The sequence below is a fragment of the Conger conger genome, unplaced genomic scaffold (genome assembly GCF_963514075.1).
Source record: "Conger conger unplaced genomic scaffold, fConCon1.1 SCAFFOLD_185, whole genome shotgun sequence".
NCBI classification, from domain to species: Eukaryota; Metazoa; Chordata; class Actinopteri; order Anguilliformes; family Congridae; genus Conger; species Conger conger.
In genome coordinates this window covers 3,217-20,744 of record NW_026890544.1, presented here as the reverse complement: position 1 = coordinate 20,744, position 17,528 = coordinate 3,217, and the positions used below count along the sequence as shown (strand labels likewise).

General features: G+C 52.8%; 1 protein-coding gene across 1 annotated transcript; it reads right to left on the bottom strand.

Moving 5' to 3' along the window:
* Window positions 1-302: 302 nt before the first annotated feature.
* Window positions 303-16,620, bottom strand: LOC133121192 (C2 domain-containing protein 5-like; the record flags this gene model as incomplete). Its single annotated transcript, XM_061230398.1, has 16 exons — window positions 16,498-16,620; window positions 15,607-15,798; window positions 14,734-14,925; window positions 11,934-12,120; window positions 11,131-11,295; window positions 10,456-10,500; window positions 9,183-9,323; window positions 8,787-8,850; window positions 7,904-7,965; window positions 6,437-6,535; window positions 5,640-5,729; window positions 5,316-5,403; window positions 5,107-5,193; window positions 4,201-4,239; window positions 1,920-2,054; window positions 303-412 (listed from the first exon to the last, which is right to left on the bottom strand). Coding segments are annotated over exons 2-16 (1,638 nt in total), but the record flags the coding sequence as incomplete, so codon positions are not given.
* Between the last annotated feature and the right edge of the window lie 908 nt (window positions 16,621-17,528).

The window sequence follows — 17,528 nt, the reverse complement described above, 5'->3', positions numbered from 1 at the left end:
AGATGGATTTTGACGGTGGGGTGGAGGGCTGAAGGCTGGAGGGGTGGTGGGGTGGAGGGTGGTGGGGTTTGTGGTGGAGGGGTTTGGGGTGGAGGGGTTTGGGGTGGAGGGTTTATGGGTGGAGGGGTGGTGGGTGGAGGGGTGGTGGGGTGGAGGGCTGGAGGGGTGGTGGGGTGGAGGGGTGGTGGGTGGAGGGTTTGGGGTGGTGGGGTGGAGGGGTTTGGGTGGTGGGGTGGAGGGTTGGAGGGGTGGAGGGGTTTGGAGTGGAGGGGTGGTGGGGTGGAGGGGTGGACGGTGCGGACCTGGTTCTTGTTGGGGTTCTCCATGAAGACGCACTCCTTCATGCTGTAGGACACCACAGCGTTCCCGCCCAGCGCCGCCACGTGAGCCCGCACCATCGCGAACACCTCCGCTATGAAGGAGTGCAGGAACCCGCTCACCCCGCCCTCCTGTGGGACACACACACACACACACACACACACACACACACATACACACACACACACACACATACACACACATACACACACACACACACGCACACACACGCACACACACGCACACACACGCACACACACAAACACACACAAACACACACACACACACACACACACACAACACACACACACACACACGCACACACACACACGAACACACACAAACACACACACACACACACACACACACGCACACACACAAACACACACACATATACACACACACACACACACACACATAAACACACACACACACACACACACACACAGACACAGACCACACACACACACACACACACACAGACACACACAACACACATAAACACACAAACACACACACAGACACACATAAACACACAAACACAAACACACAGACACAGACACACAAAACACACACACACACACACACACACACACACCACTTTAGTCTTGTCTGGCCTCATGGGGGATGAATCAGAATGAACAGCCACAGCCGCCACCCACGCAGCCTGAGAGAGCACTAATCCTGCCTCCTTAATGAAGCTGTTTATCCTGCCAGATCCACCTCACTCACTCACACATCCTAACTCGCTCACACCGTCTCCCGTTTCACACAGCGGACTCAACCCAAGCCAAGGGTGACCAGTAAGAAAGGACCCGCTGATTTAATAAGCGGCAAACATCACCTGACAAAAAGATAAACCCAGCTCAATGTGCCAGACAAATCACTGTCTACAATTTATATGAAATACATAAAGCAAACACTCAAAGCCAGGCAAGTGAAGAGCTCAGCTTGAAATAACTTCTAATCTACTTTCATTTTTGTACTTCTTCTGGCCTAGTTAATGCCTTTTTTCCAGTCTTTAGCACAAGCTCGACCACATCCGACCAAAACCTATAGACAGGTGTATTTGTAAAATATCTGTGACGGTGGGCAGCTTCTTCTGCAGTTTCTATTGCGCAACTTTTTCTTGTTTCATAACGTACCATACCCTAGCGTAGCGTGACATAACGAAACAAGTCTTAACATAACACAACGTAATGTAACGCGGCACAAGTCATAACATAACGCGACACCGCATTACATAATACATATAACTATAACAAGCCATTGCTTGCCATTTTCCCGACGCAAAAGTGCTTGTGCTCACTGTTCCCCATACATTACTGGCAGACGCTCTTATCCAGAGCGACGTACAGTTGATTAGACTAAGCAGGAGACAATCCTCCCCTGGAGCAGTGCAGGGTTAAGGGCCTTGTTCAAGGGCCCAACGGCTTGTGTGGATCTTATTGTGGCCACACCGGGGATTGAACCGCCGCCCTTGTGTGTCCCAGATATGCACCTTAACCGCGACGCTACAGCGGTTAAGGACAGCGGGGGGGCGGATCCTCACCTCACGCAGGACGTGTGGTCTCCCGGATGATGTTGATGATCCCAGGTACTTGATGATCTGGTGCCGGGGATGAAGGGACATGTGCGGGGGTCATCTCGGCGGTGCCGTGTGGGGTAGGAGCGCGTGGAGCGCAGCGACCGAGACCGGCCCTCGGGCAGCGGACTGGCCTTCTCCAGAGACGAGGCTGAGAGCCAGGAGAGAGGGAGAGAGAGGGAGAGAGAGAGGGAAGGGAGAGAGGGAGGAGGAGAGAGGAGGAAGGGGGAGAGAGGGGAGAGAGAGGAGAGAGAGGGAAGGAGAGGGAGAGAGGAGGAGAGGAGAGGAGAGAGGAGTGAGGGAGAGGAGGGGAGAGAGGGAGAGGAGAGAGAGAGAGGAGAGAGGAGAGAGGAGAGAGGGAGAGGGAGAGGAGAGAGAGAGAGGAGGGAGGGAGGGAGAGGAGAGAGGGAGGGAGAGAGAGAAGAGAGGAGAGAGGGAGGGAGAGAGAGGAGGAAAGGGAGAGAGGGAGAGAGAGAGGAGAGGGTGAGAGGGAGAGAGGGAGGGAGGGAGGGAGAGGAGGGAGGAGGAGGAGAGAGAGGAGAGGGAGAGAGGGAGGGAGGGAGAGGAGGAAAGGGGGAGAGAGAGAAGAGAGGGGGAGAGAGGGAGAGGAAGAGAGAGGAGGAAAGGGAGGCAGAGGGAGAGAGGGAGGGAGGGAGAGGAGGAGAGATTGGGAGATGAGAGAGAGAGAGGGGGAGCCAGGTGAGAGGGAGAGAGAGGGGGTAGAGGGAGAGGAGGAGAGAGAGGGAGAGCCAGGAGAGAAGGAGAGAGAGAAGGGGGGAGGAGAGAAAGAGGGGGAGAGGGAGACGGCGAGAGAGAGAAGAAGAGAGGGGGTTGAGAGGGGAAGGGGGGAGATAGGGAGAGAAGAGAAAGAGAGAGAGACAGAGAGGTACAGAGAAAGCAAGATAAAGGAGAGAGATAGAGACAGAGACCACACACAGCCTTTAGGGGGCGCCACAAACAACCGAGAGCCAATATTAGTCAGGAGAAACTGATGCGCGTACAGAGAGGTGCGTTTTGTTTGTAGCGGAATGGCTGCAGTGACGGCATTCAGAAATCGTTTTTTTTTTTTTTTAAAGCTTCAGCAACGCAACGTAACCTTAAGCATGGCCAGCCGCGGCCATCATGCAACGCATGCAAATCCAGTTCAGACAGAGAAAGAAGCCTTCGACAGGTCAGGAACGGAAAAAGGAGGTCAATCGAATGGCTTTTAAGCGATGGTAAAAAAATCAAGAGAGCATGAAGACAGGTGGGTTGGGGGGGGAAGGGGGAGAAAAACTGAGTTGTTTGCTGAAGGACGATTCTTTGGAGCGAGAGTGTGAAAGATGTCACATTTCCTACGGTGTAACCTCGCCGTCCGGCGTTTGCCGCGAACGCTCAGGAAAAGCCGCCACTCGGCGGCAAATGTCGAGACCTTGGGTCTGCTCAAACGGCAACATTAAATACGGCGTTCGTGTTTTTGCGTGAACTCAGAAACGTTGAGTCGGGCGCTACTTCGCTCTCTGCTACGTCAAAGGGCCTTGGCTACAGGCTACGGGCTACAGGCTACATATTCAGGCCCAGCCCAGAGGGTTTGGGTCAGAGTGAAGACGAGCGCCCCCCCCAGGGAAATTGGGGGGGGGGGGGGGGGGGTGGGGTGGTGGCCTCAGCTTTCACACTCTGTCAATCAGCGCTGTGCTTGATCTGCGATGCCATTTTTCAGGGCAGCAAGGCTCCGCCCACCACCGCCGACAGGTGAGGGAGAGGAGGGGGGGCGCGGGCGGGGGGGTAGGGGGGGAGGAGTGGGGAGGGGGGGGGGGGGGCAGAGAGTACCGCAGGGGTCACCGGAGTGCGCTAGAGACCGTGTCCTCCTACTTGTTCTAACTGATCCCCTTCGTATGGTCTGAGCTTTCAGCCTAATGAGTTCTATCCAGGTGCTCCATCTGTCTGCAAAGGAACTGTAATCAACTGAGGCAGCTGAAAAAAACAAAAAAACAAGACAAGACAGAAAAGAAAGGAGACGAAACAACAGAAACACACAAAAAGAAAGAAAAAGAAAAAGAAAGAAAGGAAGGAGGAAAAAAGAAAAAAAGAAAAAAATATATGGATGACGCTTATCCCAAGGTGTGAAGCAGTTTAAAAATCTGTCTGAGAGACAAAAAAAGGAATGGAAATTAAAAAGAACGAGAATAAAAATCTGAACACCGCCCCCCCCCCCCCGCCCCGCCCCCCCCCCGGCCCCGTAGCCTGATCGGTGGAGGAGTGGCCCGGGGGGAAAGAGGGAGGAGGGGAGAGCAGGGAGACGGGAGGGGGGGACTCACCTCGGGGGGTGGTGTGCGCATTGGCGCTCTCCTGGAGCCCTGACGAGACACAGAGATGGCCCCGTTATCGCACCGCGGCGGAGAAACAAACGCTCCCCCGCTCCCCGTACAGTACACACTACCACCGGACGAGGGGACACAACACCACCACCACCACCACCACACAGCACCACGAGCTCAACCGGGGGGGGGGAGCTAAGACCCACGAGACCCCACAGAGACCACAAGCGGGGACAAGACCGGCAACGCCCCCTAGAGGCAGGACTGTGCGTCATTTTGTTTTGCGGATAACAGTCGGTCCCGATAATAAGCTCCCGTCTCTGGACCACAACACTGGGGGGGCTGCCTCAGGTCGCGCGGGACCACCGGGGCAGAGAGAAGAGGGTATTCTTCTCTGGCTCAGAATCAGCACCGCAGTGTGACTGCGTGTTTGAATGCGCCGAAGAGATCCTCACGATTCAGACCTACGAACTTGACGTGATCGTGGTTATCAGTGCAGAATGGGAGGAGCCTATTCAAAATGCCACTCCACTGTTAGTATACGGTTACACGACACAACATATATTATAACATATATATTCATTTCATGTCAATTTCAAAAGTTTCAAACACTCCAGGGCATCCGAGCTACTGTGATGTTCCTGATTTATTAATTTTTTTTGGCGTCCTGGAGATTCGACTAGGCTTCACTGCCATACACATGCACATAGTAGTAACACACACAAACACGTAGAAGTCACCCCCGCAGTGAAACCCCTTTACGGTCCCCAGTAGGCGGGGATGACAGGACCTCTCCTTGGCTGCAGTGTGAGAGAGGGGAGCGACCCTGCTCTCAGCCCCAGGCGGGAGCAGCAGCAGCAGACGGCCTGCTTGCGCTGAGAGGGGCACACTGAGGCCGGCCGTTACCTCTGCTGGACGAGAGGGGGTGTGTGGACGGACTGTCGGCGCAGAGCTCCAGGGGGAACTGCAGCTGGTCCTCGTTCTCAGCTATCGCTTCAACAGACGGGGGGAAAGACACACGCGTCGGAGAGTTAGAAAGGACGGAAAAATCAGCTTGTACGACTACAGTACCGACTCTTGTAGCGTTTAAGGGGGGGGACGCAGGATCGCCTCACCTTTCATGTGGGTTTTGTCGGCACCGAGTTTCCAGTTTTCTTGGGTCTGGTCTTTGTCGATCGTCATGGCAACAGCAGTGACGGCCACCTGAGGAGGGCAGAATGTATGTGTCGGTCAGAGGAAGCGTCACATGACCCAGCACCCGCGGTCGCTACGGAAACCGACCGGCGCTAAAGCTCCACAAGCGCCTGGACCCGGGAGGCCAGAACGGACCTCAGACAAGAGCCCCAAGACCACCTCGGGGTGCTACGAAACCTCGATAGTCTGGGTAGCGGAGTGGCAGGTGCAGGGAAACATAGGCTCTGGGGTCAGAGGTCACGCACCTGAATGAGCTCGTCCTCAGGCACCGCCACAGTGAAGTTGAGATGGCAGAGACAGCACGGGGCCATGGAGCGGAGCTTAAAGTACAAACTCTGAAACGGCAAAACATACAATTACACGTGTGCAGGTGTGTGTGTGTGTGTGGGGGTGTGTGTGTGTGTGTGGGTGTGTGTGTGTGTAGGAGTGTGTGTGTGTGTGTGTGTGTAGGTGTGGGTGTGTGTGTGTGGGGGTGTGTAGGTGTGTGGGTGTGTGTGTGGGTGTGTGTGTGTGTGTGGGGGTGTGTGTGTGTGTGTGGGTGTGTGTGTGTGTAGGTGTGTGTGTGTGTGTGTGTGTGTGTAGGTGTGGGTGTGTGTGTGTGGGGGTGTGTAGGTGTGTGGGTGTGTGTGTGTGTAGGTGTGGGTGTGTGGGTGTGTGTGTGTGTAGGTGTGTGTAGGTGTGTGGGTGTGTGTGTGTGTGTAGGTGTGTGTGTGTGTGTGTGTAGGTGTGTGGGTGTGTGTGTGTGTAGGTGTGGGTGTGTGGGTGTGTGTGTGTGTAGGTGTGTGTGTGTGTGTAGGTGTGTGGGTGTGTGTGTGTGTAGGTGTGGGTGTGTGTGTGTGTGTGTGTGTTTGTAGGTGTGGGTGTGTGGATGTGTAGGTGTGTGGGTGTGTGTGTGTGTGTGTGTGTAGGTGTGGGTGTGTGGATGTGTGTGTGAGTAGGTGTGTGTGTGTGTGAGTAGGTGTGTGTGTGTGTGAGTAGGTGTGTGTGTGTGTGGGTAGGTGTGTGTGTGTGTGTGTGTGTAGTGAGTCACCAGGAGACGCACCTTGAGCAGGTTCTCACACAGGTCGTTAAAGATCTTGTTGAGTCCTTGATTGGTCAGATTGGCGTTGTTCAACCTGAACACTCTCACCGAGGTAAACATCTGGAAAAAACACACACACAGCCATCAACCCTCACTCCCAGCTGCTGGACATAACACAGACATAATGAACTAACAGGCAGTTAAAATGGCCGTGTAAAAAATAGCATGACTCCATATGTGATGCAACGCAGTGAAACGGCGTACCTTAGCGCAGATCTAATTTTTTATTTTTATTTAATATTTAATGTGATACTAGAAGATCAGAGCTACATAATGAGGTATCGCTTGTCAGGGTTGGCCTATCTGCTTGTTAAAGTACGTGTGTTTGATAGAAGTAGATTATGAAATCGTACGCTCCATTCTCATTTCTACAGTATTGTGTTTTTATTAAAGGCTAGACCGATTCAGGGACAGAAGTGGAATTTGGAGGGGTACCCCCTTGGTAATGCGGCATCACGTATAACATTACATTACATAACATAACATAACATAACATGAATGGCATTTGGCATCTTATCCAGAGCGACGTACAACAAAGTGCAAAGTGCATTACCCATAACCAGGGATAAGAGCGCTGAAAGACCCTAGAGGGAAGTACAATTTCAACTGCTAACAGTAGAACAAAGATAAGGACTCAGGCTTATTTGATTATCGGAATCTTTATTTATTTTTCATATAAGCGCCGTGCCTGGTGAGCGTGCGAGGATAAGCACTCGGCCTCACCTGTAAACCCGAGTACAGGTGTCTCATATAAACCCCACTACCTCTTTCTACCTGAGGAAAGTGTCCTCACCTGTAAACCCGAGTACAGGTGTCTCATATAAACCCCACTACCTCTTTCTACCTGAGGAAAGTGTCCTCACCTGTAAACCCGAGTACAGGCGACTCATATAAATCCCACTACCTCTTTCTACCTGAGGAAAGTGTCCTCAACTGTAAACCCGAGTACAGGCGACTCATATAAACCCCACTACCTCTTTCTACCTGAGGAAAGTGTCCTCACCTGTAAACCCGAGTACAGGTGACTCATATAAACCCCACTACCTCTTTCTACCTGAGGAAAGTGTCCTCACCTGTAAACCCGAGTACAGGCGACTCATATAAATCCCACTACCTCTTTCTACCTGAGGAAAGTGTCCTCACCTGTAAACCCGAGTACAGGCGACTCATATAAACCCCACTACCTCTTTCTACCTGAGGAAAGTGTCCTCACCTGTAAACCCGAGTACAGGGGACTCATATAAACCCCACTACCTCTTTCTACCTGAGGAAAGTGTCCTCACCTGTAAACCCGAGTACAGGCGACTCATATAAACCCCACTACCTCTTTCTACCTGAGGAAAGTGTCCTCACCTGTAAACCCCGAGTACAGGTGACTCATATAAACCCCACTACCTCTTTGTCCCATTCTGAGGAAAGTGTCCTCACCTGTAAACCTGACGTCCAGTTGTATATCCCAGGCATGGTCTCTGTATTGCAACTGTAAAAACCTACAGGGAGAGAGAGAGAGAGAGAGAGAGAAAGAGGGAGAGGGAGAGAGAGAGAGAGAGAGAGAAAGAGTGAGAGGGAGAGGGAGAGGGAGAGGGAGGGAGAGGGAGGGGGAGGGAGAGAGAGAGAATGAGAGTGAGAGGGAGAGGGAGAGGGAGAGAGAGAGAGAGAGAATCAGAGAAACGGCCCCAGGTTCATGACCGAGCGACTATGGGAAAAAGAGGAGGTGCTTCACGGCGATCGCTCATCCAGTTCAACTCGAAACAGAAGGGGAATGAAGGTCAGAGAGCCGGGACGTGTCGGAGGGGGGAGAGGGGCATGAGGTGGGGGGGGAGAGGGGCGAGGCTGTGCGTTTGGCGGGCTGCCAAAGAAGCGATGGCGTGTGGTGTAGAGCAGAGTTGTGTTGTGGAATTATGTAACGAGATTTGAGATGGAGAGAGAGCAAGGAGATGTGACAGTTGCACAAGCGCATTGCTGGGGGAATTTCTGAAGCTTCGGATATGCCTGACTGTTTAAACTTTAACATTACCAAGGGCGATAAGAGATAAGAAACAACCGATCTGTTGTGTCTACCTCAGCAAAAGCCTGCTGAGAATTTAAGATATACTGGACTGGTAGGCTCACACACACCAACACCTGTAGCTAGGCTGGGAAGCTGACACACCTGGTTCAGCCAGACTGCAGGGGTCTGACAGAACAGAGGAGGAGAGGAGAGGAGTTTGGGGACAGGGGTAAACGGGGGTAAACGGCGTGTTGACGCCAGTGAGCTGTGGCATTGCTCCAGGTGACTGTTCCGGAGCGGTACCTGCACAGGAGGGCGTACCTGCGGGCGTGGCTGCGTCCGTGAGGAGACTCTGGATGTCCTCCACCGCGTCCGTGTCGTCAATCTACGAGAACGAGAAACGGGCGATCGCCCTCACTAAAAACACACACCTCACAGGTCTTTAAACGCTTCATGGTATATGTCTGCATTTATATCCAAAGCGCTGTACAATTGATGTTTCTCATTCACCCATTCATACACACACACTCACACACCGACGGCGATTGGCTGCCCTGCAAGGCACCGACCAGCTCGTCAGGAGCATTTAGGGGTTAGGCGTCTTGCTCAGGGACACTTCGACACACCCAGGGCGGGATCAAATCGGCAACCCCTCCGACTACTGACCCTTCCGCTCCCCCCGCAGGCACCGTCTCCGTGCCGACAGGCCGCACCCACCTCCAGCACGAAGGCGTCCTTCTTCCCGTGCGAGAGGTCGAGCTCCGAGGCCTCGTCGGAGCTCTCCGAGTGCGACCGGAAGAGCCGGGTGCGCTGCCGCGGCTCCGGGATGGGCGAGCCGATCACCTCCTCCACCACCTCCTGTCATGGGAGGAAAGGAAACAAGCGCACCCCGTCAGAGCCAAAATGGCGGCCGCTCAGGCTCAACCCCAACACAGAGTCTGACAGTACGGGGATGTGCGGGGGAAGTCAACACAGAGTCTTACAGTACAGGGATGGGCGGGGGAAGTCAACACAGAGTCTGACAGTACAGGGATGGGCAGGGAAGTCAACACTGAGTCTGACAGTACGGGGGGATGGGGGGAAGTGAGAGTGAGAGAGAGAGAGAGAGAGAGAGGCAGAGGCAGAGGCAGAGGCAGAGGGAGAGGGAGACGGAGAGAAAGAATCAGAGAAACGGCCCCAGGTTTGTGATCAAGCGACTATGGGAAAACCAGGAGGCCCTTCATGGCGATCGCTCATCCAGTTGGAACTCGAAACAGAAGGGGAAAGTCAACACAGAATCTGACAGTACAGGGATGGGTGGAAGTCAACACAGAGTCTGACAGTACAGGGATGGGTGGAAGTCAACGCAGAGTCTGACAGTACAGGAGGAAAGAAGGCCCTTCACGGCGATCGCTCATCCAGTTGGAACTCGAAACAGAAGGGGAATGAAGGTCAGAGAGCCAGTCCAGGGATGGGCAGGGAAGTCAACACAGAGTCTGACAGTACAGGGGTGGGGGTGGGGGGTTGTGACGTGAGGCGTGTTTGGGAGAGCAGAGGTGGTAGGTGTCAGCAGGGCAGTGAATAATTAATTCAAAATTCAAAAATACAAATCATTAAAAAACACTGCAAGGTTAATCATCACAAACATTCCTTTTATGTGCAATGGTTTATCAGTGGGTTTATCCAAGAATGTCATATCTCATTTTACAGAAATGTTCCGCAAGTCACAAAATATCAACACCCCAACTGTGCTCTGTGGGACACCCAGATGAAAGGTCAAAAATCAAACAGCTTCAATGTTAATGGAATATATGTTGGCGGTTTAACGCTTATTTATTTTCTTACTTTCCCATAATTAACTGCCACCAGATTATTAGTGAAGACCTACCACTGCTATTCCCATTTACTGTTAATGGCATCAGATAATCACATATTAAGACCTCATTAGGAGTCATTTGTGCAAGACTGTGACATGCTCTGTGTGAAGGTTGTTTTCATGCTGCACATGTACCGTAGGAATGCCTGTGAAGGCCTCGGGATCCAGCGCAAATAATTTCTTCATGAATTAAAACAAGAAAACATATTTACAACAGTAAAATAACCTCAAAATAACCTCCCCCCGCCCCCCCCAAAAAACAAAAAAAACAAAAACCAAAATACAACAAAATGCTTAGCTTACACCAATTCGAATATTCAACGGCATGACAAATAAGTAGGGCATTTTATTTTCGCATTTCTAAACAATGATGAAGGCAGCGGATGATGTTGAATGAGAGCAGAAACGCTGGCATTCTGAATAAATCAGAAAGTCTCCCCCGGTGAGGAACCGCCTGTGCTGGAGCAGAGAAGCGCCTGCTGCTACAACAGTGCCCATTGCCAGGGGTTACCCACACCCCAACCCTAAACCCACACCCCAACCCTAAACCCACACCCCTACCCTAACATCACACCCCTACCCAAACCCAGACCCTAACTCCCACTCAAAAAACCCCATCCCTACCCTAAACCCACCCACCTATTCCCAACCTCTCCCACACCCCCACCCCCACCTGTACCCCCACCCTAACCCCCATTCCCACACCCTCCCCAAACCCATCTGTGCCCACCCCCTAAACAAACACTAACCCCAACCTCACCCATCCCATCCCATCCCACCCCCCAAGCCCAAGTCCAGCCGCACACTCACCGGCGGGTTGATCTCATAGAGCTCCCTGTACTTGGCGATGGTGTCGTTAATCTTCTTCTGCATGTTGGAGATGTGCTGCTCGCCCGTGATGTCACTGGGGGTTTTACCGGCCACCTGTATCCCTCCCGGGGTGGGCAGGGCTGTCAGGTATACCCCTGTGGCAGACTGAGGAGACCCCCCCCCAAAAAAAACAGATCTTCAATTAGACACTCGAGATTCCCTTCATCAGCATGATTTTTCCCTGGTTATGGGTATGCACTTTGTTGTACGTCGCTCTGGATAAGAGCGTCTGCCAAATGCCCTTAATGTAATGTAATGTAATGGTTTCAGACCTCAAAACGTACGTGTTCAACTGCACCAGCAGGCCAGCCAGTGGCGGGAGGGCTCCCCCTGAGAGCCAGGTTTCTGCTGAGATTCTTACACATTGGGGATTTTTTATTTATTTTTTACCTCATGTGCTTGTCATTTGAGGGTTTAGGCCTTTTTGCACTGTTTTGTTTTTGTTGTTTTGTCTTTTTCTGCTACTCTGCAAAGCACCTTGAGGTGGTATTCCGCAAAAACCACGACACAAACTAACCCGATTCGATTTGACAAAAGGCAAACACGTTTGGCAGCAGTTGTCACGACTACTACGGGTCGAGCGAGGGTCGTTTGTCGCTACACACTCACAGGCGACGGCACTGTAGGAGAACTAATATTTTGAAAAAGTTTAACCCCCGCAGTGACCCCCTGACTCCGCAGTGACCCCTGACCCCGCAGTGACCCCTGACCCCGCAGTGACCCCCTGACCCCCGGCCTCTCACCGCCAGCCCCACCAGCATGTTCTCCCCCACGCTGATCTGGATGCGCAGGCCGAAGAGCGCGTTCATGCCCCGCAGCTTCAGCTTGTTCATCAGCTGCGTGTGCAGCTCGTACTCCATGAAGGGCAGCAGGTTACTGATGGCCGTGGCGTTCACCTCCCCCTGCGCCTTCTTCTTCAGCCGGCACAGCCTGGAGGAGCGGGGGGAGGAGGAGGAGGAGGTGGGGGAGGGGGGGGCAGGGGAGGAGGAGGAGGTGGTGGAGGGAGGAAGAGGAGGAGGAGCAGGAGGAGGGGCAAGGGGAGGTGGGGGAGGGAGGAAGAGGAGGAGGGCCAAGGGGAGGTGGGGGAGGGAGGAAGAGGAGGAGAAGGAGGAGAAGGAGGAGGAGGAGGGGGAGGAAGAGGAGCGGAAACATCCAAAGCACATAAGGTCTTACTGGTTCAATAAAAATGGACTAAAAATAAAAAGAAATACGTTCAATATGATTGTAATCCGAAAAGGATGGAGAAACTGAGATGCTATCAATGTGATTTATTTATAAACGCAAGAGAAAGACTGGATCAGGGACCCTGGACCACAGAAAGGGGTGTTAGGGGTGCGTTACATGGCGTGTATATTTAGGGGTGCGTTACCTGGCGTGGATATTTAGGGGTGCGTTACCTGGCGTGGATATTTAGGGGTGCGTTACATGGCGTGGATATTTAGGGGTGCGTTACCTGGCGTGGATATTTAGGGGTGTGTTACCTGGCGTGGATATTTAGGGTATGTTACCTGGCGTGGATATTTAGGGTGCGTTACCTGGCGTGGATATTTAGGGGTGCGTTACCTGGCGTGGATATTTAGGGGTGTGTTACCTGGCGTGGGTATTTAGGGGTGCGTTACCTGGCGTGGATATTTAGGGGTGCGTTACCTGGCGTGGATATTTAGGGTGCGTTACCTGGCGTGGATATTTAGGGGTGCGTTACCTGGCGTGGATATTTAGGGGTGCGTTACCTGGCGTGGATATTTAGGGTGCGTTACCTGGCGTGGATATTTAGGGGTGCGTTACCTGACGTGGATATTTAGGGGTGCGTTACCTGGCGTGGATATTTAGGGTGCGTTACCTGGCGTGGATATTTAGGGGTGCGTTACCTGACGTGGATATTTAGGGTGCGTTACCTGGTGTGGATATTTAGGGGTGCGTTACCTGGCGTGGATATTTAGGGGTGCTGTTACCTGGCGTGGATATTTAGGGGTGCGTTACCTGGCGTGGATATTTAGGGGTGCGTTACCTGGCGTGGATATTTAGGGGTGCGTTACCTGGCGTGGATATTTAGGGGTGCGTTACCTGGCGTGGATATTTAGGGGTGCGTTACCTGGCGTGGATATTTAGGGGTGCGTTACCTGGCGTGGATATTTAGGGTGCGTTACCTGGCGTGGATATTTAGGGGTGCGTTACCTGACGTGGATATTTAGGGGTGCGTTACCTGGCGTGGATATTTAGGGTGCGTTACCTGGCGTGGATATTTAGGGGTGCGTTACCTGACGTGGATATTTAGGGTGCGTTACCTGGCGTGGATATTTAGGGGTGCGTTACCTGGCGTGGATATTTAGGGGTGCTGTTACCTGGCGTGGATATTTAGGGGTGCGTTACCTGGCGTGGATATTTAGGGGTGCGTTACCTGGCGTGGATATTTAGGGGTGCGTTACCTGGCGTGGATATTTAGGGGTGCGTTACCTGGCGTGGATATTTAGGGGTGCGTTACCTGGCGTGGATATTTAGGGGTGCGTTACCTGGCGTGGATATTCAGGGTGCGTTACCTGGCGTGGATATTTAGGGGTGCGTTACCTGACGTGGATATTTAGGGGTGCTGTTACCTGGCGTGGATATTTAGGGGTGCGTTACCTGGCGTGGATATTTAGGGTGCGTTACCTGGCGTGTATATTTAGGGGTGCGTTACCTGGCGTGGATATTTAGGGGTGCTGTTACCTGGCGTGGATATTTAGGGGTGCGTTACCTGGCGTGGATATTTAGGGGTGCGTTACCTGGCGTGGATATTTAGGGGTGCGTTACCTGGCGTGGATATTTAGGGGTGCGTTACCTGGCGTGGATATTTAGGGGTGCGTTACCTGGCGTGGATATTTAGGGTGCGTTACCTGGCCTGGATATTTAGGGGTGCGTTACCTGACGTGGATATTTAGGGGTGCGTTACCTGGCGTGGATATTTAGGGTGCGTTACCTGGCGTGGATATTTAGGGGTGCGTTACCTGACGTGGATATTTAGGGGTGCTGTTACCTGGCGTGGATATTTAGGGGTGCGTTACCTGGCGTGGATATTTAGGGTGCGTTACCTGGCGTGTATATTTAGGGGTGCGTTACCTGGCGTGGATATTTAGGGGTGCTGTTACCTGGCGTGGATATTTAGGGGTGCGTTACCTGGCGTGGATATTTAGGGGTGCGTTACCTGGCGTGGATATTTAGGGGTGCGTTACATGGCGTGGATATTTAGGGGTGCGTTACCTGGCGTGGATATTTAGGGTGTGTTACCTGGCGTGGATATTTAGGGGTTCGTTACCTGGCGTGGATATTTAGGGGTGCGTTACCTGGCGTGGATATTTAGGGGTGCGTTACCTGGCGTGGATATTTAGGGTGCGTTACCTGGCGTGGATATTTAGGGGTGCGTTACCTGGCGTGGATATTTAGGGGTGCGTTACCTGGCGTGGATATTTAGGGGTGCGTTACCTGGCGTGGATATTTAGGGTGCGTTACCTGGCCTGGATATTTAGGGGTGCGTTACCTGGCGTGGATATTTAGGGGTGCTGTTACCTGGCGTGGATGAGGCAGCCCTTCCCCGTCACAGCGGCCTCCGCGGGCACGTCGATGGTGGTGAAGAGCACGTCCGGAACCTTCTGCCGGCGGCAGCTGTAGCAGTAGGTCAGCTGCGCGGGGAAGGGCATGTTGAGCTCGTCGTACGGGATGTGGCAGAACCCGCAGCTGGGGGGCGAGGGGTCCTCCAGCCTGCAGCGCCCAAACAGGCAGGACAAGAGCAGGACTCTGCTTCAATCCGGGGGGAAAACGCTGCGCTTTTTTAAGCATCAACCTTAATACCGCCATCCCTCTTTATAACGTCAGGGTGCGTTAATGCGCTTCCGACGGGACTTTTATTCCCCGTTTAAACCCTGTCATCTCAAAAACAGACCCTGACATGGCTCCAGTAGTGCTCCCATTTTACAAGCGTGTCCCGAGTGAAAATTGACGTGTGCCAACTGGGAAAATCATTTAGGATGCACATTATGTTCCTGGGAGAAACTAGGTATATTTACTGTCCTGAAACTTTTGCTGTACTTTTGGTAAACTGGTATAATTAGTGACAGAAATTAAACAAAAAGGTACATTTTTTTTTACATTTCTGCCACACCTTTTATAAATGTGTTTTATTTTGCCAGGGATCAAAATATAACCACACATTAGCACATCCAATTCCAAACGATTAAAACAGCAATGCATTTGGTTAGTCAGAAAAGTCACGCCCCAAAAACAGCCTGGAGACATCCAGGAGGAAGGGGGTATGGGGAGTATGGGGGGTATGTGGGGTGTATGGGGGGCAAACAGCACAGTGAAAGCACACCATAAAGCCATATTAGCACAGTTTCGTCACGTTTCAACCCCGTGTGCTGAGGCGCGCGCCCTGCGACCTACCCTAGTGGGGCAGAAATATCCTTGCTCTGAGGGAAAATATCAAACTCGCCCTTCTCTGACCCTGCGGAAAAGGCGGCCGGCTGCCGGGACAACCTGCTGGGGTCACTGTAGCCGTCCAGGCCGCCCTCCTGCATGGACCTGGGGTTGAGCACTGCCGCGGTGCCCGAGGCTGACAGGATGCACACCTCCTCGCTGCAACAGAGTGAGAGAGCAACAGAGAGCCTGACTGAGCGGCCATCTTAGAATGCAGCGAGTGTTTGTGCACGGTGGAGGGATGGCTTACTGTGTGTGTGTGTGTGTGTGTGTGTGTGTGTGTCGGTGTGTGTGTGTGTGCGTGCGTGTGTGTGTGTGTGCATGCGTGTAGGTGTGTGTGTGTGTGTGTGTGTGTCGGTGTGTGTGTGTGTGTGTGTGTGTGTGTCGGTGTGTGTGGGTGTTAGACTGTGTCTGTGATTGTGGCTGTGGTTGTGTCTGTGTCTGTGTCTGTGATTGTGGCTGTGTCTGTGGTTGTGTCTGTGGTTGCGGCTGTGTGTGTGGCTGTGTCTGTGTCTGTGGTTGTGTCTGTGTCTGTGATTGTAATTGTGGCTGTATGTGTCTGTGGTTGTGTCAGTGTCTGTGGTTGTGACTGTGTCTGTGATTGTGGCTGTGTCTGTGATTGTGACTGTGTCTGTGGTTGTGGCAGTGTCTGTGGCTGTGTGTGTGATTGTGGCTGTGTCAGTGTCTGTGGCTGTGGTTGTGTCTGTGTCTGTGATTGTAACAGTGGCTGTGTCTGTGGTTGTGGCTGTGATTATGTCTGTGTCTGTGTGTGTGTGTGTGTCTGTGTCTGTGGTTGTGGCTGTGGCTGTGTCTGTGTGTGTGGCTGTGCGTGTGGCTGTGTCTGTGTCTGTGTCGTACCAGATGCTGGTGGACTCGCTGTAGCCCAGCACAGCGTGGCAGCCCAGCGCCCGGGCGTGAGATTTGATCTCCTGCCGGATCTCCTCCCACCAGGCGTCCCGCGTCTCCGGCTCGTCTGAAACACACAGGGGGGGCCGCGCCGCCCGTCAAACTCCGCACACCGTGGGGGGCGGGGGGAGGGGGGCTCACCAACGCCATTTAAAGGTTAAATGTTTAGCTACAACAAGTGAGGATCACGGAACCAGCTGTCCGTTACCGACAACCGATGAAGGTAATGACGAAGATGAGTTGATGAGGATGAGGATGCACCACACAACGACGTGAAGAGTCGAGACTCGTTTTGTCTGGCAAACATCCGCAAGCCGACCGCGGCTCATCGCTTGGAGGTGACTCATCAACTCTCGGGGGGGGGGGTGGGGTTTGGGGGGACGTGGGGGCAGAGCTGAATCCACTGATTTCATGGAGCACTGTGACCTCTCTCTGCTGCTAAAATTAAAATCGATAAAGTTTTCTGATCGGGTTTCGGATTGGCTGTGTACAGGGCCAGGCGCGCATGGGTTACGGTCAAAGAGTGGATACCGTGTCCAAAATGAAGGGGATCCCGTAACAGAAAGGAGACAGGGAGATGGGGTGAGGGAGGAGGGGGGGGGGTGCAGTGGCACATCTGCAAACAAATGAAATCTATATACAAATAAAATTAAATGTGGAAAAAAAAAAAAATCAATGAACAAACGATCAGGCGAAATAGGTCCACGGCAACAGAACCCTGGGACAGGAAAGCGACACGGTCATTCCCACGGGGAGCAGGGCGGCGGTCAGAAGGGCCATATTCATCCTGATCCTCAGATGCCCTCCCGATGGAACACAGTCCCAGGGGAATGACGGCCCCCGAGACCGCAACAGGAGCAAACACTTCACGTAATTCACTGAACTCCACCCATTGTGTGCAAGCGGTATACAAATTACGTTAACGATGTAATTACTGGCTACTTAAAACAGGCGCTTTTTTTTGGTCGTAATGAAGCCAAATG